Source organism: Pholis gunnellus (assembly GCF_910591455.1).
Source record: "Pholis gunnellus genome assembly, chromosome: 22".
NCBI classification, from domain to species: domain Eukaryota; kingdom Metazoa; phylum Chordata; class Actinopteri; order Perciformes; family Pholidae; genus Pholis; species Pholis gunnellus.
Genome location: NC_136549.1, coordinates 6,312,405 through 6,337,473, shown reverse-complemented (window position 1 = coordinate 6,337,473; position 25,069 = coordinate 6,312,405). Strand labels below are relative to the sequence as shown.

The 25,069-nt window shown below is 43.5% G+C and overlaps 2 protein-coding genes across 2 annotated transcripts in view; one reads left to right on the top strand and one right to left on the bottom strand.

The window, feature by feature from the left end:
• Nucleotides 1–2,514: 2,514 nt before the first annotated feature.
• Nucleotides 2,515–12,207, bottom strand: bcat1 (branched chain amino-acid transaminase 1, cytosolic). The gene is made up of 11 exons (XM_079183376.1): nucleotides 12,136–12,207; nucleotides 11,412–11,469; nucleotides 9,628–9,822; nucleotides 8,541–8,651; nucleotides 8,333–8,452; nucleotides 8,062–8,222; nucleotides 7,706–7,848; nucleotides 7,346–7,431; nucleotides 7,114–7,254; nucleotides 6,004–6,078; nucleotides 2,515–3,619 (listed from the first exon to the last, which is right to left on the bottom strand). The coding sequence occupies exons 2-11, from the start codon at nucleotides 11,439–11,441 to the stop codon at nucleotides 3,581–3,583; spliced, it is 1,101 nt and encodes a 366-aa protein (XP_079039502.1). The 5' UTR covers nucleotides 11,442–11,469; nucleotides 12,136–12,207; the 3' UTR covers nucleotides 2,515–3,580.
• Nucleotides 12,208–13,700: 1,493 nt separating this feature from the next.
• Nucleotides 13,701–25,069, top strand: part of lrmp (lymphoid-restricted membrane protein) — a gene marked incomplete at its 5' end in the record, with an annotated part of 29,099 nt that continues 17,730 nt past the window's right edge. The window contains 16 exons of the mRNA XM_079183684.1: nucleotides 13,701–14,373; nucleotides 15,123–15,233; nucleotides 16,314–16,494; nucleotides 17,710–17,768; nucleotides 17,900–17,975; nucleotides 18,473–18,631; nucleotides 18,722–18,839; nucleotides 19,298–19,348; nucleotides 19,530–19,607; nucleotides 20,329–20,385; nucleotides 20,647–20,706; nucleotides 21,353–21,411; nucleotides 21,683–21,776; nucleotides 22,303–22,437; nucleotides 22,790–22,891; nucleotides 23,569–23,720. Of these exons, the coding sequence (XP_079039810.1) occupies nucleotides 13,701–14,373; nucleotides 15,123–15,233; nucleotides 16,314–16,494; nucleotides 17,710–17,768; nucleotides 17,900–17,975; nucleotides 18,473–18,631; nucleotides 18,722–18,839; nucleotides 19,298–19,348; nucleotides 19,530–19,607; nucleotides 20,329–20,385; nucleotides 20,647–20,706; nucleotides 21,353–21,411; nucleotides 21,683–21,776; nucleotides 22,303–22,437; nucleotides 22,790–22,891; nucleotides 23,569–23,720 (2,165 nt within the window). The remainder of the gene's footprint in view (nucleotides 14,374–15,122; nucleotides 15,234–16,313; nucleotides 16,495–17,709; nucleotides 17,769–17,899; nucleotides 17,976–18,472; nucleotides 18,632–18,721; nucleotides 18,840–19,297; nucleotides 19,349–19,529; nucleotides 19,608–20,328; nucleotides 20,386–20,646; nucleotides 20,707–21,352; nucleotides 21,412–21,682; nucleotides 21,777–22,302; nucleotides 22,438–22,789; nucleotides 22,892–23,568; nucleotides 23,721–25,069) is intronic.

Below are 25,069 nucleotides of genomic sequence, written 5' to 3'. Positions count from 1 at the left end.
AAAACACAAAGTGGCGCCGAGTTCATTAATTAGAATTTCAAATTGGACAAACTCAAGATGACAGCGTTGCGCTTGTCAAATCAGATCATGCCCCGGCGGGGTGAGAGAGAGGGAAGAGAGGGAAGGAGGCACACTGCTCAGAGCCAAACACCACTCTTAGTAGCTGAACGGGTGCCATCTCTCTCTCTCTCGCTCTCTCTCTCCTCCCCTCTCTCTCTTTCTCTCCATTTCCTCTGATTACGCCGACTGCCTCCCCTCTGTCCCCGCGTGAATGTCAAGGCCGCCTTAACAAGAAGTGACAATTAAAACATCATCGGCGTCCTCCGGCTGAATGGGAGCGGCCTGCCGGGGTCCCTGCTTCCTGTGAGGGAGAGAAAAGAATAAAAGAGATGGAGGAGCTGGAGGGAAGAATACCACGAGCCGAGAGAAATGGAGGGAGAGATATACTTTGGCAATGCATACTGGACTATTAGGCCAATAAAGCTTAATGAATTAAACTGATATACATTTATATATGTGATTGGATGTGTATGTCTGAGAGACGGAACAAAGAAAACAACCATGAGACATACAGAGCACATCATAAAGGCTTTAAATCAGCATGTTAAGACAGGTTCAGTGATACTGGGCCCATGAGAGCAAACTGTCCATGTGATACAGGACCATCCGGATTAAGGGGGGAAGGCAATAAATGTGTTTCTCTTGATACATTGTGTGAAATTTACTGTCCCGTAATCAGATGAAAAAGCAGTTTTATGTTGATACAAAGGTTGGCTGTTCTCCACAGCCCTATTAAAATGAGTTGCCAGTTTATTAGGTAAATATGGGGAGTTGAATGTAAGCCAATATCTTGTATTTATGGGGGTGAGCAACAGACCCATTTTCTGTCGGTAAGGACAGTGACGTCATTTTGTGGGCAGCACGAATCTGGAGGCAGTACAATTCCCTCAGCACGCTAGCTAACGCTGGCTAGAAAGTTGTCTCAGCTTGTCGTTCAACGAAGGCTGATGAACATAGTTTCTCTGAATATGTACAGTTACTCACTCTCCAGTGGCCGTGAAAGTAAACGTTAACAATATGAGATCACTACTACTATGGCAAATGTGCCAAAGATGGATCAGCGTGTAACCTCTGACTGTGTTAAATCGGCTCAATGCCAGTGTCTCCATTACTTCACCCCATCAGAGTTACTTGAACACTTTTACATGGTTATGAATTATTGCCTCGGAGCCTGTTTAGTGCTCCTGGAATGGTTTTAGTGGAACGTTCAACAAGCCGTTAAACAATCATGCATCGTGTCCTCACCTGTCTAGATGTCATTTACATGAGATTAGATGTAATTTGAATGATCCCTGTGGGCAAATGATGGCGCGCAGAGATTGATTCATAGCTGATGATCATTAAACAAACCGTTGTGGGCATTTAATTGCAAGGAAACGCAAACAGAAGAAAGGAAAGGAATCCAGACGTTAGGATACATGCTGTGGTACTTTTACCAGTGGCCTAGATTAAGCGGGCTGGATGGTGTTTGGCATTTTGAAGTAGGCCTATGCGTTTTGCACGTGTACTATATATGTGTGTGTGTGTGTGTGTGCGTGTGTGTGTGTGTGAGTGTGCGTGCTCTACACCAGCTGTGCCACTGCACACAAGGAAAGAGCTCGTGCCAAAATGAGCTGTCTTCACAAAGAGCCAAAAATCATCCAGCACGAAACCGGGCACCCCCTTGCACATACACACACACACATACATCACACACACACACACACAAACACACACACACACACATATGGACATCCATTGAACGCACAGAGGCAGAAACACAGACAGGACCTCAGTTAATGAGGCATGAATTTAGGAGTGGACACAGCATCCTGAGTTTTCATCTTGAAACTAGTACAGTGTATCTTGAATTATGTTGGTGTGTGTGTGTGTGTGTGTGTGTGTGTGTGTGTGTGTGTGTGTGTGTGTGTGTGTGTGTGTGTGTGTGTGTGTGTGTGCGTGTGCAGAGCAAAACAGCCAAGGGCTCTCCGGTTTGATGGCTTTCTGTTATGACTCCATTATGCTGATGGCTTTGGTTCTGTTCCAGGTTCTCTAGAGTGTGTGTATGTGTGTAGGGTGGCAGGAAAACACTTGCACTCCTCAGCATCATTAAGGATTGTGGAGATGCTCTGCAGAGCCTGGCTCACCCTTAAAGGTCCCGGACCGTTGGAAAGCGCACCCCTTTGAGTGGGGACTTTTATTGCACCTGGAACTATCATGCAGGAGCTAAACGTAGCCTCTGGTTCCTCCGGTCCAAATGAAAGTTTAGTTCCTAAAAAGGTTCTTGGTCCTCTGGGAAAGTTGCGGAGTTGGAAATGCCCTATTTTAGGTACAATTATTATTCGATTTACAATCTTTGACATAGCTTTTTTTGTTATCAATTGTTTTATTTGGAGAAAGCAGAACAATATTCATTGCCTAAACAAACACAAAGTATCAGAGTGTAACAAGGTCAGCCCAACCAGTACCACGCCCTTCCGTCCCACAAAACATCTACATTACATAGTACAAGCAGTCACAGGCTCATATCTCTCTTTTTAACATAGTATTTGAACTAATAGGGCAAAATACATGATATAATGATAATCACCATAAAGCCTTACAATGTTAATATGGAACATCCCTTTAAAACGAGTTCAAATGTACGCTGGTGAGCTCTTGTGTTGTATTTACAGTAAGAGACACCACTGATCTGTGATCCATCACCTGCATTCACACAAACTCTGGGCCATTTCACATGATTTCTTATATGAATGACTGATGAATACTATCACTGACTGAATAACAAGTTCCACGGGGTAAGTGAAGAAACGTTTCCGTGACATTTTTCTGATCCTCTTGCCAAAAGGTGATGTCTGCAGTGCCCTGGCTGCACAATCGAAATATTTAATATGTTTTTGTTGACAATGCAACTGCCTAAAATGTAGAAACATGAACTCTGAAACAACATAATAGTACAAACGGAAAATTAAAAAGGAACATTTCACTCTTTCAAAACTGTCTTTGCGCCGTCTTTCTAAGCTGAAGCTCATTGTAAAACTTTGAGACGGCACAATGTTTTCACACCATACCCATAGGAAGATTAGTGAATTAGTTAAAGTCCTCTTGATTTGTAACTCTTGCACAAGTGATGTGAAATCCTCCGTAACTATAAACATCTCACATACGTTTTCTCTTTTTCGTGTTTAGTCCCAGCCACAGCTGTATCCTGGATGTTGGTTGGAAAGCAGCAGAAAAAAAAAGCTACTGTAAGTTATTGTGCACTATTGCGTGAGACATTAGCCTACTTTTGTTAATTATGTTGGACAGTTGTGTGCTTGTCATTAATTTAAGCTTAAAAAGGGGGCAAAGTGGTGTGACACACTCGCCGCAGAGCCAGCATATTGCAGTACAACTACAAATATTGCACATACATTGTTATATATTGTTTTTCTTAGTGATGCGAGTGCACAGTAGCCCTTCGTTGTTGCATAATGGAATGACCTTCTCGTACACACGCTAATCATTGAGAATGTGCGTGTTTCAGGGCTCCTCTTCACCGCTACACCAGGAACGTCCAGTCGCTGGGCGTGCGTCCATACTGTAAGGGAACAAAGGTGACGAAAAGGTCACAGGAGAGTCCTCCGGGGGGTGGGGGGGGGCGACAAAAATCTCACATCGCTAAGCACTAAACTTCCGCTTAATTGCGAGCAAAACACAAATCAAAAAGTGAAATCAAATATCCGTGAGCAAATCTGCGAACTCAGCCACCGACGGAACACAACACAACAGAGCAAAAGGAACTAGAATGAAGAAAAAAAAAAAAATTATCAAAACAAAATGTTCCCCAATCCGTGACAGCCGCAGAGGCAAATCCAATTATTTGTGTCTCATGTTGCAAATTTGTTCTAATGGTCGAAGTGAGAAAGTAAATAAGCGCCTGCGAAGGGGAAACAAAAGAATGTGATTTCTAATTAACTTGAAAGAGGAACAGCAGGGCGACTTAGTAAACCCATCTTTCATCTGCTGCCTCAGACCACTCGTTTGTTTGTGGCACAATGTTGTCTTCAAGAGGGGCGGGAGGAGGAGCGCGTGTTGGGGGGGGGGGGGGGGGGATAACACCGCACTGCTTCCCTCCAAATGAAATGTCAACAGATTTACCAGCGCTGTGGAAGGAGCGCAGCGTTTTCCAGCGTTTTGTCGATTTTATTGTTCATTAAGCTTCACCCCACCCCCCCACCCCCGCTCCACAACTCTTCCTCCTCCTCCTCCTCCTCCTCCTCCTCCCCCCACTTGTTCGAGGCTTCATTTGCAGCATCTTGGCTTTGAAGATCACAAAAGGCTGAGGCAATAATTGGGTTTGTGCAATTACAGCGAGCTTAATGAGAGAATTCAGGAGTTTGTCTTGCCCCTATCTCCAACTCTCCACGCTCCACCATTAGGCCGACAACCGTCTCTCTCTCTCTCTCTCTCTCCTCCCCCTCTCTGAAGCACTGTCGACTTAGGGAAGATGTTATCGGATGTAAAGATGTGGTTAACACATTGAGAACACACATCACGCATGCACACGAGGCCGGGCTGATGGAGAGAGCAGATATGCTAATCGGCTGACCAGAAACACAAAACAACAAAAACACAGATGCAGCACAGAAAGTAAACAAGAGCAAGAGAAAGGGAGACAAAGGCAAAAGTCCCGAGTTGATAGAGATAAGACGCGTCAACTGATCAAAGTGTTTAGAGGACATTCAGGAGATTAGGACGCTATCTGCTCGTGTCATTTGGACGTGTGAGTCTGCAGCGCCACCAGTGCGAGTCCAGTCAAAGTTTTGTCAATCCAAACAACCGGGCAAGGGCACGCTGACGTTTAATTAGGAAAGATTTATGAAAACGCTGGTAAATCAGAAATTCCAAATCTTTTTGCAGATTCAAATCATATAGTCCAGCTTAGTTTAAAAATGCAAAAGTCTAACCGGTTCACTCAGCTCGACCGTGTTCAGTTCAGTCATGCATTCTAAGCGCTGGCAGGAGAAGCATTCAGATCCTTTTCTTGAGTAAAAGCACTGATACAACAGTGGAAAAATACTCCACTACAAGTAAAAGTTCTGCAGTTCTGACCCCTGACTGGAAAGGGGGAAAGATTTGGTGTAACGCTGTACCGAGACCTTCTTAGTCTGATGGAGATCTCAACCATATGCGCTTTCCAAGTACAAGTGAGAAAATAAGGATCACATTCAAGCTCATCACACCCCAACTAATAATAGGCTCATTACACAGCACAATAACAGAAAGTCAGCGATACATAACACGCTCATTAACACAAATTGAGCCTTCAGCAAGGAACATTATGAATCTCTTTAAACCTGTAGCGCAGCTAACCACTGTAGAGGTGCCGTGTTTGTCGGCTATGTACAATATTACCAAGTCATTACTCACTACCGAGTATGATAATTCACTTATTATGTACTTGCAGGCAGTGGATGTACAATGGAGGACCGATGGGGGTTTGTTAAAAATAACAACTTAACACCTTGATCTTATTGAGTTACATGATAACCACTCAGACAGCAGGCCAGTAATACACTTATGGAGACGCGAGATAAGTTCATATTTGGAGGGCCGTGTGTGTTTGTTGGGTCGTGCCTTTCTTCGACCAGATTTTCAATTTAGTGAGCAAACGTTTCGCTTTCATTTTTTATTGGGCAGACATGTGACAAAGTATACATGTTCTAGGCATTGTCATTTGGCACTAAAGCTGCTGTCACTTGCACTTCCATCTCCTACAATCATATCACTGAATACTTCATTCAAGTTACCTATTAATACATGGAAACAGAGTCCCGAGGGTGACAGGAGTGTAAAGAACACAGATGTTCAACCAGCTGTTACTGAGAGGGGGAGAAACATCTGTGGGATGTGTGTGTGTGTGTGTGTGTGTGTCTGTATGTGCATGCAAGCATGCTTTGGTGTGTCTGTGCATCTACCAACCTGTATATCCGTAAGTTCCTTCGCTATCCGTGAAGCCAACTGTGACTTTTTATCCTGACAGGGGATGTGCAAGTTCTGAGACACAAAAACAAACGGCTTTGATCGTTTAATCGGCTCTGAGAATCGACTCGTTGCAATATAAATCATGAGAACAATGTAATAAAGTAAACATATTATGGTATTAAGCAAGCAGCCAAAGGGTTCTTACAACTTTCTGAAGGTGAAACTGTCCATGTGGTCACAAGAGACCCACAGCCTCAGTCTGCAAAGCACTAAGCTGGTAAAAAGTTTAAAACTATTCACATACAGTACTTTGTAATACAGTAAAATCTCTTTTTAATATGAAGAATGTAATCCATTAAAGATAGCATAACTTTTTTTTTACAGTTGAACTGAAATAAAAGGAGGCTCTAGACGTAAAGTCCAACTTTGAGAGGGCAAAGTGGGAAGACTCAACGTTTAAGACTGAGGTTTTAGCTGCAGCTGTTTAGCTTAGCTTAGCATAAAGACTGGAAACAAGGGCAAACAGCTAGCCTGGTTATATCCTAAGGTAATAAAGTCTGCCTACCAGTACCTCCAAAGCTTGCAACTCATTACATCTCTTTTGTTTATTCTAACAAAAAATGTAAAGTTGCTGTTTTTAATGGTTTTATGCTTTATTTCGTCACTTCCTTTAGTCTGGTCGTCACTATGAGGTTACTAGAGAACCTGTAATCCTGTATCCATGGAACAAATGTATTTACTTTTACATTTGACCGGAGCTAGGCTAGCTGTTTCCAAGTCTTTTTGCTCAGCTAAGCTAATCAGGTTGTAGTCTGTAACTTAATATCTACCGGAGAGATACGGCCGACCTCTCCGAGAGTGGTGCAACAAAGCTAATAAAACAATTCCTTTTAAAGCATACATAATGATACACATCAAATATAAACTATATAGAGTACAGTCGGCAGTTGATTTCAATTAGTGTCCATGGCTGTGTTCATATTGAGATGAGGCTACATGAAAAAATAATTGTTTGAGGAAAATGTTTTCCAATTGAATTAAATATGCAATAGTAAACAGGTAGACTGGATTAAATACAAGCAATTTGTCTGCCGCTCCCTCGCTTACCTCTCCCTGGTAAACAACGTGTCCGATGGGACAGATCATGCAGGCAGTACCGGCGCCAAATACCCCTTTGACCCGCAGCTGCTTCAGAGCAGAGCACAGCTGGCTCATGGTCAGGTAGCGCTCCGTCACCTTAAACTCCCCCTGGGCACAGAGGGACCAGGGGAAATGCGATGACTATTTTGGAATATTTACCCATGCATGTTGACCTTTATGGTTTTTTGGTCTCTCTCACCCATTCCCTGGTCAGTTCCAGGATGCTCTGTCGGGTTACACCTGGGAGTATGATGCCATCCAGAGGCGGAGTTGCAAGTTCCTCCTCTGTAAAATAATAAAGTAATAAATAGAACAAAGTAAAACCTACTGCTATTACTGGAGATCCTGTATGCAATTATGTGGTATTGTTCTGTCAATCTGATCTGTAAAATGTATCCAAAGCACATTACTGTCTATAACCTTACAATGAGAGTGAATATTATTTGCATCCGTGGTGCATATGGAAGTTGAACCATTAACCCCTTTGACCCCTTTCGCCTACAGCAAAATAACGACAGCTTGTGATTGGCCAAAGTGCGGTTCTGGTCGTGCAACTGACCTCCATCCTCATTGATCCAGTGCAGGAAGATGTTCATGGTGCCGGCCTCGGTGATCTGGTGGTCCTCCCCGTACAGCCACAGCACCTGCTGGCACCCATGATCCTCCGCTTCATACTGGGCGATCAAAGAACACCCGTAGTTTCTGCAGAAAAAAAACAAAACAACAAAGAGTTGCATGTTTTGCCAACGTTTTATTTGTCTGAATTCAGTGAAAGACTGTGCGAACACAAGAATATGTCACGTTGTTTTGGGTGGCAGAACTGTCAAGAGCTCGATAGTAATAATCAATCATTGCACTTAATTGCGCTATCAGTGAATAAAAACTAAAACATGAATGCAGTATGCGCCTACCCACCCTCCCATCTTGTAGTTTCCAGTCCCTCCTTTCCAGGCCCGTGTGTACTTTGGGTCGGCCCACAAGGACAGACTTTCTGCCTCACTGTTGAAGTAAGAGCCCACTCGACACAAGATCACATACAGCAAGGCATTGGCAGGCTTCTTTATACCCAGAGATTGCTGCCGTGGGCACGTAAACACATAGCAATGAATATTAAAATCTAGTTTAATTAAAAAGAACATAACCGCCTGCCTCCACACGTACTGCAACCACTCGCTATCCTTCTTACCTCAGTGCCAAGAAATGTCGGTCTGATGTACAGACTGGCTGAGTCTGAGTGAGGAACCCAGTCCTGGTCGATCTCTACCAGTCGCCTGATGCACTCCAGAAACTCTGACTGATCAAAGGCCTGGAGGAGGGAGGGAGGGAGTCAGAGAGAGAGATGAGCAGAGAGGAGGTGGAGTGGGAGAACTACTCGTTCTTCACATCCATCTTACTGGAAGGCAAGCTCTCTTAGCAGTGTCGGACATGCGGTTCATGTTGAGCATCGGTCTGAAGAGACGCAGTTGGTTGTCGTCCCCGCAGAACGCCTTCAACCCTTCGAACAGCTGGCGAGAGGAGAAGAGGGTAGAGATCAGGGCAAGGAGCCAAGATTTTAGATATACTGAGGTCATGAGTTCCTCATACATCCACCCCATCCAACCCAGGCACCAAATAAAGTTATTTCAAGTACATTCCTCCAAAAAGTATTTATAAACTCCACTACGTTTGGAAACTAGGAAATGATTAGGAAGTTAGGGCCCATACAATAAAGAAGGTTTATTTCCCCAAACCAAGGTCTGTTCAAAACCCTCTCCGTGCTGCCAGGTATACTATTCTGGTGGAGAAATACAACATTATTATTTGATTTAGTAAAAGTGGGTTTGCAAGTGTCATATAAGTCAAACACTGGAAATAGCTTGTAAAAACAATCACCATGGGTTACTAGGTTGCTAAAAAGGCTAAAAAAACGGCCCTGGTTGAGAATCTAATTGAGTTTGGTTTCTGTGTATTCAAACATCCATTATGCATTTGGTGCAATGTGACAACGGACTGTCAGGTCTGCAGAGAGAATCATTGGTTCCAGCCTGCCCCCCCATCCTGGACTTGTTCACCTCCAGAGTCAGGAAACGGGCTGGAAAGTTCACTGCAGACCCTTCACACCCTGGACACAAGCTGTTCCAACTCCTCCCCTCTGGTCGGCGCTACAGAGCTCTGTAGGCCAAAACCAATCTATATTTTAAACAAAATCCTTGTATGCGTACGCGTACATGGCCAATAAAGCGGATTCTGATGTGATGAAATGCTTTAAATACTTTTAAAAAGACATGTTCCCCTTCATATTTACTTCATGTGTGCTGTAACTAGTTTGATCCGTTTGTGTTTTGAAAATGCTGAGACCGTACTCCTTACTTTTATTTTGCCCTAATCTGACTAAACTCCTTCTACCAGTCAAGTCGGCCTCCTGACAGAAAGCAGCAGGGGAGGACATATCAAATCCCTTTTCGCTAAAAGGTATAAAAGGTTAGTCTGAATGCTTCCTGCCTGTATGCCGTAGTGTAGTGACGAGCAGGCCGGGTGCAGTGACAGGTTCCCAAAGGGCTTGATGAGCGGAGCCTGCCAGCCCTCACTCGCGCTCCACTCTATGGTCAGCATGTGGTCAGTGAAGTCGTTCCCGAAGGCGAACTCGTCCCGTTTGGTCTTTGGAGTGGAGGACAGCTTGATAACCAGGTCAGCTGCCTGGTCACAGGACAAGAACAGCAGAGAAAATAGAATAGTGACGTTAAAGGAAAAGGTGGACATGAAACATTGAGGTCCCCGAGTTCTCCATTCTGGAAAGACAGACACAGTACCTTTACTTCGGCAGCATCTCCACAGATGGCTATCCATCCAAATAAACAAATCGACCCTTTTTCAATTCATTTAGTGTGCCCACTATGCAAACAGTAAAAGGGGAATGAATCAACTTGTTGCCTGTTATTCTGATTGTTTTGCAATCTGTGTTTGGCCAGCAGGGGTCGCTGTCTGACAGGCTACTTCAGAGGCTGCTGCCAGCTACATGAGCCACAGTCCACAGTGACCTGACGCCAGACCATCCACACAGTCACATGACTGAGACAAAGACAAACGGAAAGGAACTGTTTGGAAAAACAGAGTGCTACTTTATATAGATCTGCAGTGAAGCCGTCTTTCTCAACGACCCCCTCTTAGAGGTCAAAGGTCATAGATACAGAACAGAATGGCATCGAATTAGCATTGAGGGAGCTGGGATCTCAGCCCAGTCTCTGCGTCACTTATTTGTCCCCATGCTACCTTTTGTGGCGCTGCGGTAACAGCAGGTCGAGAAATATGATGCCGCTCAGACTCTTTCTCTGGTCCACTTGGTTGGGATTAGACTGGCTCTTTATCCCGTCTCTCCTGGTGCAGATAGTTGTTTGCCCCATAATCCCAGATTACAGTACTGGAAAGTGGCGGGCGACCACAGTACAACACCGTGTGAAAGAGGTCAGAGTAATGCACATTTTTTTTCATCTGTAATAAATGTTTTCTTATTGTCTCTCATTATCTTTTCATTGTTTAAAGTTCCTTTTTCACTAGTGTGTCTTCTCTGCTAACGCTCGTCTCCAGTCTCCAAAATCCAATGTGTCTGAGTGTGTGTGTGTGTGTGTGTGTGTGTGTGTGTGTGTGTGTGTGTGTGTGTGTGTCTGTACATGTCCACCTTAATCTCTACCTGAGCCTGCTGTCTGCTGCATTCAGGGTCAGAAAACAAGCAAAGCTCCAGCTACTTAGCGTGAGCTGGGAAAGTGGATTCTGCTGAGCAGGCTGCTCCAGGAGGAACAAGGAGTACAGGAGTGGACGCTGGTCGCGTCCTTCCCCTAAACAGTGGTGACAGTACAGACGTTATTCTGTTTAAAAAGAAGTCAAGAGCTAAATGAAATGGTTTAGAAAAGGCTCACACAGATTGACAGCAAGTGGATTTTTTTTTTTCAAAGCGCTGGAATATCCTTTGGATTAGTTTTTCATGTGTTTACTGTCACAATAAGAACACTGTTGGATGACTGTGGCTCTCGAGGCCTTTCAGTGCTGCTCCTGGCACCATGAGGGTAAGAAGCAGTGCTGGAGTATCTTCTATGTGGAGCGACAGGGAGGTTTTTTAGGTGTCAGGAAGCCAAGGAATCATCAAGATGCTGCAGCTGGAGCAGCTACTGGGGGTATGTGCTCTTAAATCAGAACGCCATTCAGACAGGCTGAACTAACACCTATTGAGGTCTATAGCACACCACGTATTCTACAAACCAAACATCCATTTGAATAACTTATTTCAATACCTTAAAGCTTGGAACGCTGCCATCAGCCATTGAGATGGTAGGAAACGTAGCTGCTTTCCTGAAAACAAATAAAAGAATAGACTTCAAATGTGCACTCTTTTCTTCAATGACAAACTTGAACATGTATGACTCACTTAACTAACGGCAGGCCTCAACAACGTTTACGTTGCAGAAGGAAGGTGAACCCTAAGGCCGTGGGACAGTTTTTGAGCACTGAACTTCCAATCCTTGCATCGCAACAACATATTGCAACCCTATTCTTATTAAAAACACATTTGTAACTGCTGTAGAGACCCAATGGGCTCGGAGTATTGTACATTTTGGTATTTCTCTAAGGCGACGCAATCAGCAAGTATGAACCGAATGTGGATGTAGAACTTTTCTTTTTTGCCAAAGTTATTGATTTCCATCATTGTATACTTGTACAATGCAGGTGTAAAGATAAATAGGCCTTGTGATGGACTTCCTGTATATCATTGCTCTTCACAAACTACATATGGCATTACATATAGTCTAAGTGGTGACCCTGCATGATAATCGTCCACATAGGAGCTTTAACGTATAGGTGTCCGAAAACATCTGTCATTTGGCAGCTGTAACATAAATGATTAACACTATGTGCCTACACACACCGCCAGATTAAAACACAACCTGCGTCACCAATATGTATCCACCAACACTGCACTTACGCGTAATCTAGGAGTCAATATGTTGCATAAATTACCTTCGGAGCAGGAGAGACGTCTGACACGGAGGTTGCTGGTGAAAGTTATACCGTGCACCCTCACGTCTTCCCTGCTAAACCGCTTACAGTTTAGCTCAGGTTGAAACCAGTCCCATTACCGGGTTGTCACGACAACACGCGTGCCAATTACCCCAATTAATATTGCAACACCCCCTGGCATGGTGCCACTGAACTGCTACGAAGTAGGCTACGTCAGCGGCTCAATATTATTAACCCTGTCTACGTTTTCATAGTCTGTTTTACCGTTCAGTCGAAACTACGGAAATGCCATGGTTTTCTCGTTTCTCGTTTCAAAACAAAAACGGAAATGCGCCGTCTTTTTACGTGTTTGTTGCTTTATTTTTTTTAATTGACTGGAGTATGAAAACTTATAATAGCAACAAATATGAAGTTCACACGTAGCCTGTTACATTTGGGTGCAGCGTTCCCTTCAAGCCACAGGGAGGAGGTGTTGGCTTATATGTTTTAAAGTCGTGAACACCCACCAGGTTTTCTTTTAACTCTTTCTGTCTCGAGCGCTGAGTTTCAAACACACCTGTGCGCGTGCTCTCTTGTGTGCGTCTCTACAGTTAGCCAAACATTTCGACGTGGATATTTGCTCCCACAAGCTTTGCGAGGTAAAACCACCACTATGTAATGCCTGCTAAATGCTATCTGAGAAAGTAACACGTAATATGTTTGTTTTAGACTTGGTGTTCAGCTGCATTATGTTTGTACGGAGATACGTTTGTGCTTTAATTTGTCGCTGACCAATTAAATAAAAATCCTGTATTGTTAGCTTTCGTAGCTGTTGACACTTTTAGTGTTGGCTTCTACAATCTTTTAATGCTTTTGTTGTTCCTATTTCTTTCTCAAAGGGTAGCTTAACCTGAAAAAAAAATACTGCAGTGAAATGAATTGTAATATCAAGTTTACATTTTATTTCTAAAGCTGAGGAGTTGTATTAGAAATTTAAATATATTTTCTGAAATACGACTGTTTGAAGTTTAAAAGCAATCTCTTGTATTAATTACCTCATCTGCGCACCTGGTGCTTTAGGTGATGCTTTGATTTTGATCACATATTGATGCACATATGTTCACGTTAAGATGACGGGAGTAAAACCGTATGCACGAACAGTAATTTATTTAGACTCCTATCCTAATTGTGTGTGGTTCAGGCAGGTTAAAATTGTTCATATTGGGCTACTCCATATTGGTCTCAAATATTCCTAATTATTCTCTGTATGCCGGACATGTATCTTGTTCCACCATTGCAGCTTCACCTGCTGATTTCTATTGCCTCTAATCTCGGAGTTAGTCCAAACAGTGAAAGCAGTTTAGTCTGAATGTGCCAGTTATCCACTGCAGGAGAGGTGTTCATCTACCAACAAAATAACCCTAGGGTTTTCTCATTTTCTATTTTCATATTTCTATTTTCCTTTGTCTCAATTTAACCAACTTTGCATGCAGTTAAACAAAAAAAAAAAAGTCTCTGTTTCTGTCCTCAGACTTCAGCCTCTCCTCCAGCCAGGAAGCCAGCTCTGCAGCCCTGCCGTCAGCAGCATGGACTATTACACGCCCCAGTCCAATCGACGCCACAACCCCGTGGACAGCATCTGCCGCAAGCTGCAGACCATTCAGTGGCGTGGTGACCGCGAGCCCAATTCGCCGTTTCAGATTCCAAAGCTCTCGTCCAGCAATTACGACAGCCCGCAGAGTGGCCTCCGGCACAACCTGGAAACCATCCTGAAGAAAGGGACCCTCCACAGAGACGAGGGGGAAAGGGGGAAAGTGAAGGTGAAGGTGAAGGGGAGAGGGATGGGCACTGCAGCTTCCCAGAGGAGCGGCATGGTTCCCTCTGTCCCTCCTTCCACCCCAGCATGCAGCCCCTCCACGCCAACTAACGTCACGTACACCATCACTAGCACTCTAGGCGAGAGGAGAAGTGCTGATGGGAGTGATTTAAGCCAAGGCAAGACATGGCAGAAGTATTGCTCGACACCATCGGGCCCGTCCAAGGACTCCCCTTACTATACCTTCACGCGAGGACCACAGTCGGTGCCGCCCGAGAGCGAGAGGCCGAGCAGGAGCCCGCCTCTGAGTCGTACGTTCACCCCAAACCACAGCACCCTCTCCTACAACCTCAACTTCTGCTCAGCAGACACGGGGAACTCGACGGAGTGTGAGCTGTCCTACCCAGCTCTGGTCGTGAAAAGACTTTCCATGGGAGATGGAGGTAGGTAGGAGCGGCTGCTGGCCGGATGGGATGTGCAGGTTGTTGTAGCCGCGTACTTGCAGCGAACACAAGAAAGATAAAAATGTGAATTCACAAGCTTTTTTTCCCCCCAGAGCTTTCAGCCACATCTAATGGTCTTCATCGACAGATGGAGATTTTCTGTTTGCTGAGCAAACTCCTCGTTCCTTTATTAAATGGAAGAATAAACAGGCTTACTACAAAACTAACAATTCAGGACAAAGGCTTGCAAAACATGATCATCTCAAAGGCCAGTCGTTTAATAACCTGGAGAACCAAATTTGGTGCAGAGAAGGTTTCTCATACAAACAGAAAAGTCATGGACTCCAGTAAGGCTGCAAAGCCTGCATTTTCCAAAGGGCTTCAGGACTCCATCGGCCTCGTTGGCTTCCTTTTTCTTTCTGTTAATAGCCAGATCAAAACCTTCATTATTTCAGTTTTGTGCTTACATGTTCCATAATCATACATTAACACATGTGACCAGGTTGTCTCCCAGCTTAAAAAAACCTGAAGTCATTGTGTGTGAAAGAAACCAGGGTTAATGATGGCCCAGTGGCCAGTTTCTAGTTGTAGCCTCAAACTAACGTATTTATGTAACTTTGTAACGGAGTGTCTAGTTATCACACTGTTACAGTTGTTAATGTGTCTGTCTGAAAATGCATCATGTGCTCGTTTTGCAGCTCAATACGCTCTTTGTTTGTTTTGTGTTCATGTTGCATATTCATGCTCAGGATCCTCAATGACGTCTGAAAGCAGGAAGGAGAATATGGCAGAGATCAGCCTAATCTGTGAGGAGAATCTGCTCGATACCATCTTCCATGCCTGCGACACCCAGCGCCGAGGTACGCTCTCACAAACGCACACGGCCATGTGTGGTTGGCTCCAGCATTTCAGTCTTCCAGCAAGCGGAATGCGGCAGTCTAATTACCAATTCTAACTTGTCATTGAGTATACTATGTGTGTGTTTTTCTGTGTAGAAGGCAGACGTAATTCACACAGTGTCAGCATTGTCTGAGTCTTCCTCTTGTGCCTCCTAGCTTTGGCAACACAATCTCTTTTATTTAAGTTTGCTCATTGGTTGAGAGTTCTTTCAATATTTTAAAAGCTTCTCTGCACTGAACCATCTTGTGCAGCAGAGGTATGGGGTCTGTGCTATCTTTAAAGAAGGAGGATGTGGGCTTTTTTTAAATTTGTAATTATTTTTAAAACATTTTGAAAAGGAAGATTATCATCTTTGAGATGTTCAGACTCTTCTGAAGTGTGTTCTGTTAACGTGATTTCTTTCCATCGACCTCAATCCTAATTGGGTTTATTTTTTATTTTATTTTTTATATTTTTTTAAATTATGGCTTTTTCCATAGAGAGTATTGAAAAAAAGAATGAACTTAAAAGTAGTGGTAGTAGGTCTTAAGTTAAAATGTGTTCCCACCATGATTGGTGTGATTTAACCTCATTTTGAGTTTAATCTCATTATTGCTGTGGACTTATAGCGCATTTCTGTCAAATTCAGCTTTGTGTTAGTTTGTTGTTTATGATATGGAAACAGTTTTGGGGAATAGTACCATATGTAAACCTGTGAAAATAGTAAAACATGCACTACATGGAGTATTGCTAGTGAAGTTTTGTCGAGATATTTATGAGATTTGATAAATGTAATCGTCTAAAACTCGTCCACAGTTTAGACTTCTGTTGTGATTTAAAAAAAAATATATGAATGCTGAAGAGCTTTTTGAAAAATGAAAACAGCATTAAGAAATGTGTTAGTCATAATTTTGACTTTTGGTTACTTCACCTGTAACTGAACAAACCAAGTAAGGAGAAGTGTGTTTGTACTTTACTAACCATCACTGTTCCAATGGGATGAAAGTCTCCGGTGAGATGATGGTTTTCTTGAGTGCCTCTGTGTCACCGTCATCTTTCAGGGAAAGTGTTCGTGTCTCACATTGTGGACTACCTGCGGCACACCACCAGTCGCAGCTCAGAAGACAGCGGCCTAGAGGACCTCTGCAACATGCTGGATCCAGAACACAAAGACGTCTCCATTGACCTGGACACGTACCACGCCGTCATGAAGGAGTGGATTGATGACTGCCGCAACAACGGGTACTGAGAAGCCGACATTGAAAATGAAGGGCTTTACTCCAAAAATATTGATTCCTTAGTCGTATGATCCTTTATTTAGGAACCGGAACTTTTAGTGTGGTTAATTTGGTGAGTGAACATCCTGGAACAAAGTCAAGCTTTTGTTAGTGTACCTATTTTTAAATTGTTGAAGTTTCAGCCACAGCTAATGGTCTTCATCGACAGATGGATATTTTGAGCAAACTCCTCCTTCCACTTCCAAAAATAATTTCTTATGATCTTTTTGTGTTTGCTTATGTTCTAATCAAGATATCTGCACTATGACTAAATTAGTCGCTACACGTTTGCTCTTTTATTCTACACATTTGTAGTTGCAGAGTTGCAAAAATGGCTTCTTCACCGGTCCTGTGATTTCTTTTTAGCCTTTTCATGGAAGAGCGACTCATATATTCTGTTTGAGTTATGCAAGTAGATTTGTGTAGGCGGATGATGCATCATACGAGCATGTTTCCATTATAGTTTCAGCTGTGTGCATCTCCATTTAACGAGGTCTTTTTTTTTTTTTCTCAGAGAAAATTCTGCGTCACACTCTCTGCGCTCCATCAGGTCTATATGAAAGTGTATTTGATACATCTGATGTAGTTTGACATGACTCGGATGGTGGTTTTAAACTGAAAGTAAAAATATTTCCTATTATTTATATATATATATATAGATATAGTCTATTTATCTCTTATGCAAGTCGTCACATTTTGACAAACCTGGTCGAGATGACGCTTCTAAGCCGTTCTGTTTTGGTGTTTAAAGATTGGCCGGATGTGTGGGCTGAAAATAAAACTGGAGACTTCAGGCTTTGAAGGGCTGCAACTGCTGCAATGGACTTCCTCTTGTTACTGACGAGACCAGAGGCTCCCTGCATCCACTGTGGAAGACCTGCTTAAAAATAATAGTTGCTGACCACACACTAGTATAACTGTCAAATGAGCACGGACTGTGCTCCAGCCAGCAAGCTGTTTTTGCAGTGCGGCCTGGGTCTGTTTGTACATCACACGTAGAGGACGAGTTTCAGACTGAGCAGAGAGCTGAATGTTCTCAATGTGCCAGGCACCAAAAAATACAGTTCAACAAATCATTTCAAAATGGTTTTAGGAGTCTAAAAGAAACAGCATAGTGCATGACTGCCAAGTCTTATAAAATATTGTGTAAATACTTGAATTTGATGTCTTTGTATCTCAGGGAAGAGACACCAGATGACATCACTCAGGACTCAGCCAAACTCAGGGACAGCCTGTGTGGTGAGTGTGGTTTATAATCACAAATATCTTTGCTTTTCATGTCCTTGTGTTGCATACGCATCTGATTTTGATGAGGCCTGGAGTTTGATTACCTTGTGTGTGCTTTGGATCTGTGTATGTGTGTGTTTTAGCCAAGAGGTCCATCCTGCTCAATATGACCTCAGGAAGCTTGGAGGCCTTTGGAGGGGAAGCATCCAGAGTGGAATTGTAAGTGATGTGTGTGAATTAGTGAGTGTGTCCATGTTGTCCAATGAGGTTGGGGATTGGGTTCGGGTGGGCTTATTGTCTGTTAATACAGGTGCATGCGTCCCTTTTGTGTACAGCAAGCAAGAAAATAGTTTTGGCTGCAGTGGGGAAAGAAAATGCTATGTGGACACACACAGCCCAAGTTATTAATAACTTATTCAATGTGTGTATTTTCCCTGTGGAGATACTGATAGGCTCAATAGCGTAATATGCAGTATTGTTTTGTTTTTTATTGTTGCAAATTACTTCATCGATCTTGCTGCTGTATGATTCCCAGCTATTTAACAAAGTCATGTAAAAAGTAGACCACAATTGTTTAGTTAGAGGAAGACATTGTCTGAAAGTTTATGTTTCAAGCCAAACGTATGAGAGCAGGTACAATTTGGATGTCGGGAGTCGGCACTCGGCTCTGGTGGGCCCAATTTCACCCCTGCCTGTGTGTTTCTATCTCTCCTCAGTGAGACCTCAGAGCTGGTGTATTGTGTTGCTGACCTTCAGATGAGCAACCAAAAGCTCGAAGAGGAGGTTAGGAAGCTGAAGCAGGTGGTGGAGGGCATGGAGGACTGCAACCAGAAGCTGGCAGAGGAGAATGAGGAGCTACGCAATCAGGCCAGGGTGTAAGAAGCACTTTCCTGCAAATACACAGCACCGATTCAGTGCAGCACTCTGTGGTTTGCTGACTTCCATCTGTTTGTCCTCTCGCACAGTAACCAGCAGCTGGCCCAGAAGGAGAAGATGCTGAAGGAGGAGGTGGAGGACATGAAGGCCACTCTGAACTGCACGGAGGAAGGCAGAGCTCGTGCCTCGGCACACGGCAAACATGTGGTCAGTCAAACTGAGAGGATCTATGAAATGCATGCTTCTTGCATGCTTCAGTCAATCAGAAAGCTTGAGTCTGTTGTTATAAGGGTTTCTTCCATTTTTAGACAGTTGCAGCTGAAATATATTGTACAGCATTGCAAAACAAAAGTAAAAGCAGCAACTGTTGTTAACCCCTTTTGGATACAAAAATGAACATGCTTGTCCTTCAACTTAGCCTTTCAAAGAAGGGAAATGGAGTAATGTCAGCCATACAGACTGTTTAATATACGTCATACCATTCAATTAAGAAAATGTTTGGCATCGTTAGAAAAATGATGCAAGCTTTGAACAAGGCCTGATGTCGTAGACACAGTCCAGGACTTTTAATCCTAACGTACACGTCAAGCTGTCAGAATGTAATAGAGCAGAACATGTATGACTGAGCATGCATTTCCATATTTGCTATTTTTTCTTCTTTGCAGGAGAGAGAGAACCAGAGTCTTATTGCCAAGATCGCGTCTCTTCAGGAAGAGGTACTCCACTGTGCAAAGAGAACTTCTGTCAGAGGAGTTGACAATAAAATCAATGAACTGACTTCACAGGGAATCAGTAGTGCTCGTCCATTCATAGATGGATTACTGAGAGTCTATAGTTACATGTTTGTACATAAAGGATGTGACCAGCTGCCCTAACTCCCCTCTGATGGCTCCCCAGAACTTCAAGGTCACCATGGAGACAGACGAGCTTCAGAGGAGGTTAACAGAGCTGTGTGACATTAACACTGACCTTCAGGTACCTTTTACTAACCCTGCATTATAGTTTGTATGTCCCTGTGCTAGCCATAGCAGAACAAGACCAACAAAGCCAAGTCAAGTCAATTATCCTTATATTAAAAATAAAAAATGCCAGGCAGCTTTACAATCTGTACAGCAAACGAGAACTTTTATCCTCAGACCCTCGGCTAAGATGAGGAACAACTCCCAGGCTTTGATCCCATCTTTTATCCAATCGGCCACAGCTCTTTGTAGAGAGGGTGAGGAGGGTTGTCAAAGATGCCTTTGATTTTGTCCCTCACCACCTCCAATAGTGCCTAAACACTGTCACCTAGCTGGCTTACCCCAACAGCTGGTTGAGACTGCAGACCTGAAGACGGCATGTTTCTCACTGGAATCAATGTCAATATAGTGATGACGTTGCCAAAAATGTCTTATCAAATTCTGTGAAAGCCTTCACTACATATATTATAGTAGAGTCTGGACAGACATGAATGTAAACTGCAACTTGACAGGTTGGCGGAGACATACAACCGCGAGGCGGTAATTGTAGTTAGAATTTAATTTGCATTATTACATCTCTGCCTCTTCATTCTCCTATCACACAGTGTCATTCTCTTATTCTTTCTTTGTGTATATCCGTTTTCCTTGCTCACATTGAGCTGTCTCAGATACATTAGAATCACTGTGTTGACCATGCTACGGTTGTACAGTGTTTTCTGTAACCTCCCTGTCCTCAGGTGCAAATTCACTCTTTTGATGCCGTCGTTGGTGAAAAGGAAGCTGTGATACAAGAGGTCAGTGCCTTATGTTTTAAGTATCCATTTTCCTGTTGCTGTAAAACTACTTGTGGCCGTTTCACGATGCATAACATTCCTTGAGTGCATTCAACACTGGCTCAGTGCGAAACCCTGTAAAATCGTATTCGCTTCAGCTACCAATTATATTGCTGTTAAGTTTAAAAAAAGAAAAATTAATTTCTGGATGATGGGAACAGTTTCTTGTCCTGCTTTCTGTTTCTCTCCAAAACTCAAACTGGTGTTTACTTTCTTTTACAGAAGTACAGACAGATAAATGAGCTGAAGTCAACAGTGGAGGAATACTCCTCCATCACAGAGGTCAGTGGGTTGAACTTCACATTGTGTCATTACTTCAGTTTCTCCGCATCAGCAACGCCCGTTAGTTTCTCACAGATGCTCTCACTGCTATTACTTGTTTCTGATCTCTTTTTGTCTCATTCCATTGCAGCCATGTTATGTGCTGCGTGTGAACCATGTGGTCAACTTAAGACTGCTCAGCTGAAATGAGTTTGCAGAACATCAGGCAGTGATTCTCTGATTTGCTTTGTTCAGTAAAGATTAATCCAGTTTGAAAAAAGAGGCATATAGATCTTTTAACTCTTAATTAGAAAAAAAACGCTTAAATAGGATTAGAAATATTGGGGAAAATATCTGAAAATATTAAAGCTAAATGTGATATTTAAATTCAATACAGGTAAAATGTAAATTCTACCATGTCGGCACTTTTACCAATTCTCTCCTGCGTCCAGAGTGTGTACCAGTGGTACAACTATCAGCGTGTGCGTCACTGGCATTTTGGTTGTGGAGACCAACTGTGGGGATAAAACAGCTGCTGCCCTACCACACACGGGAGCTGTAGTCCACAGATTTGTTGTTTTGGAGAAAGGGTAGGGAACAGGGATGACCTCCTAAATAACTAATGGGATGGACTTAGTCATGTTGGTCTCTCTGTTGTTGATTCCAGCTTCTGAGGGCAGACAAGAGCAAGCTGGAGATGCAGATGATGCACCCGGACCTGCCTGGGTGAGTGAACCAAGAATAACCTTGGGGTGAAGGGGTCGGCAATATTACGGGCAGGGGGAAGTAGAGATTAGCCATCTTCAATTTTTCAAACTTTGAATTTATAGAAAAAGAGAAACTCTCTATCCTCAAACTGTATCTTTTAAAAAAAACAGTTTGTATGTTTTGGTCTGTAACTTTGGGAAACAATAGTGCACTACCACCTTTTCTAATTAATGTCTTTGTTTATAACTTGTTCGCCCCTAACCTCTGCTCCCCCTCCTGTCTCTCACAGGGCTGGTCTGTCGCTGTCGGTGGCTTACAGGTTGAACCAGAACAGCTCAGGATCCCTACAGACAGAATTGGCTCTGGCACAGTCACCACTGGAGGTCAGCATCACTCCCTTTCACTGCCTTTTCTTTTAGGATCTCTAATTTAATTGTTTCTGCATTTTCCTCTTATAAAACGTTCCATCTTCTTTAATTTTGTCTTAATTCTGACATTAATTCTCTTTTCTCTGCACGCACTTTCATTCTCACTCCTGACAGAGAATTCACTGCTGCTCTCTTTGTCAACTTCCTAGTAGCAGCCAAACTGATGCATTTATAAACTCCAATGCACCCGACATAGATGCATCATCCACACTGACCATCCGCTTTAACAGACCTGGCTAGTTTTGCAATGTTATGTAATCTCAGTATATATTACCGCCCCAGTTCTGAGAAGTTCTATGCCTACAGACTTCCACTAACTGTAGGGCTTCTTACATATTCCACACAATACAAAGCACTGTCCAAACATTAGTTGCAGTTCTGCACACACTGTGTCCTTTTCACAGTCCAGCCTCTCTGTAATAATTGGGTTGGCATGGGTTTTAATTCCCTTTTTGTTTGTTCGTGTAAATATCTCTTGCAGGCTCCCCATTTGTCCACCACTATGAGCTTCGTCTCCTCGTTGGATGAGACGCTGGACAGGGAAGTGTTGCTGATGCTGCAGGGACCCAACCCTGAACACATGGCTCTGGAGTTCAAGACCCTCATAAGTTCACTGGTATGTGATGATTAAGTTTGGCATCTATTTGTTCTGTAGTGTGAAATTGTCTTGTAGCATAGTGTCGAACCTTTAAGACTTGACTGAACTTCAAGAATTGGATTGGAATGCCATCAAGTGAGAATTAAAAGGTGACTTGTCATCTTGAAGTTTGAATTAAATTAAATGTCTACCATCTTAAGATTGCCTAGGCTCTAATATGACTTTAGAACAATTAGAATAGTATAATGCCACAGGTTTATGAATGCATGTAAACCTGTTGGTAATGTTGAGCATGAGACATTTTGGATTCTTGACTTTCCATCTTGAAGTATTTCTTTTACACAACATGCTTCCTCTTTATGTCTTTTAGAAAAAGGATTTCACAGAAGAAACCAACTCTGTCTTGTCTACAGCCAAAGGCTTGCTGGAAGACCGCGCACAGCCAGCAGGCAACACAGTCACCAGTCTCCAGGTCAGATCCACTTTCACAGATCTGCCTGACACTTGATGTAAGCTTAAGAGAAGTTGCAGCTTCAGAGTACTGCAGTTAGTGCCTATGAGCAATATATGTTTGCATTCGCTTATGGGTGAATTTCAGGCTGAAAAGAGAGCAGTTTGAGCAGCTTTTTTCTTAAATATATGAATCATGAAATGATGTAATGTGATCTCTATCTTCCTCTCCCTCTACCGTTTGCGATATTTTTCTTTATATCTATCTATCACTGCTTGTTCTCTCCTTCCCACTCACCATCTCTCTTCTCTAGGGATAACTCACTTATATAACTCTCCAACAGGCCCCGTCCAAGCAGTGTTGTTTAGTCAGTGTGTTGTACCATGAACACAACCCACTCCCCTCCTCCCTCACTGCAACTTTCTGCATCTCTCTGTCTCCCCCCCCCCTCCTCTCGCATTGTTGCCACTCTGCATTCATTAGCCACGTACAGCCACAGTACGTGCAGAAAACATAGCAAATGAGACTGAAACCATTAGTGGAGCAGAGCTGTACCAGTCGTTCTTCTGTTGTTTCTTTGGTGTGCCGGCTGACATGGAAACATTTTGTTGCAGTTAGGTGTCAGAACTTTTTGGAGGTGTGAAACACACCTAGCTATTCAGGCCGTGCGGCTGACTCTCGGCTTCGTCCTCCCACAGACGGTGCACGCCGAGCTGGACGCGAGAAGGGCCGACTGGGCCCTCAGCCTAGACCAGCTGGCCCAGTACACAGACTCCCTGGAGAAGGAGCTGATCAAAATGGCCAGTAACATGAGGAGGTCCCGCACCGAGATCCTGCACCTTTCAGTCAGGTGAGAAAGGCTTTGTCGTCTGCACTCTCTGTGGAAGTTAAAATAAGTGGACATTCCGAAATGTGTGAGCTGCTGAAGCGAGTGATGTTTGAAGATTTGGTATGCGAGCAGAGGAAGGTGCAAGAGAGCCGATCGGCAGTGACTTTTGTGCTGGCTAATTAAAGACAACTTGACTCTAAGGTAGGAAACTCTTTGTTTGAGGAGGAGTTGCTCTTGTGCAGTCGTGATCTCATTGGTTGAATCAAACCCCAGTGGGCAGAGCTAAAGACTTCATTTTCTGGCTAAGTAAGGTAATACTGACGCCACGAAAGAGGACTTCAGAATAAGTAAGAAAGCTAGAAGCTGATTAAATCTAGCAGTGTAATTATGAACTGAATAAAAATGCAGTGTCGGCGTAATGAGCGATCAAGTTTAGCTGATTAGCCTAGCTGACCTTCCTTGTTCAAACAAGCCAATAGCGGTTTCTGTAAGCTTGTAGGAGTACTTGTGGAGCTTCCAGGATCAGGATTCAAAATAATTTACTTAGCAGAACTAGAGAGGATTTTATGCAGCTGTTTACGTTTTTTTTTTTCTGCTATTGGAGTAGCTCTGCCAATCAGAAGTCCATATTCCTAAAATGTTCTAAAACTCCACATAAATACCACCACACGCTAATTAATATCAGACCCCTGCAAATGTGGGTGTCTCTGCTCTCCAGTGCTCTGTCTCAGTTGGCCAGTCAGTTGTGCTGAGTGGGGAAGAGGCCTGTCAATCATCCTGACCTCAATGACCCCAAAGGGCCCGCCTCACTAGGTCTGAGTCTGTGCCAACTCTGGACTTCACTCTGACTCTGTGATGGGTTTGCCTTGAGCCGTGTGTGTGTGTGTCTGTTTTGTACGTGTGTTCATGGAGACGGCCATCCCCTTCAGATATATAACAGAGCTAGAGTGGTACAGTACACCACCAGAGAAGGAGAACTGGTCAGGCTGTCCATGTTGGATTTACAGGTGTTTAGTTACCAGGGTGAGCTCAGGAACGTTCATATTGTTTGGTGAAAAGAGAACTGAAGAGGGCTAGTTGTAGGTAGAGTTCTACCTCCTGCTTTGCAGTACTTGGGCTAATGTGGACCGACTACAAGACGGTGCTAGGATCAGGGTTTTGTTGTAGGACACACTTGAGAGCCGGTGTAGTCTGAGATTAGAGGGTCGGGCTGGGACTGGATCTACGAAACTGTGACGTGAAGAAACTGTTACTTGGCCAGTCGGAGAACTGGCGCTGGTCACCCTGGGCAACAGAATGGGACACTGCATGGGCCTGCGGATTGGGTACAGTATGTCCACTGTACTGTCTTCTCTAGGATGTCTGTGAAC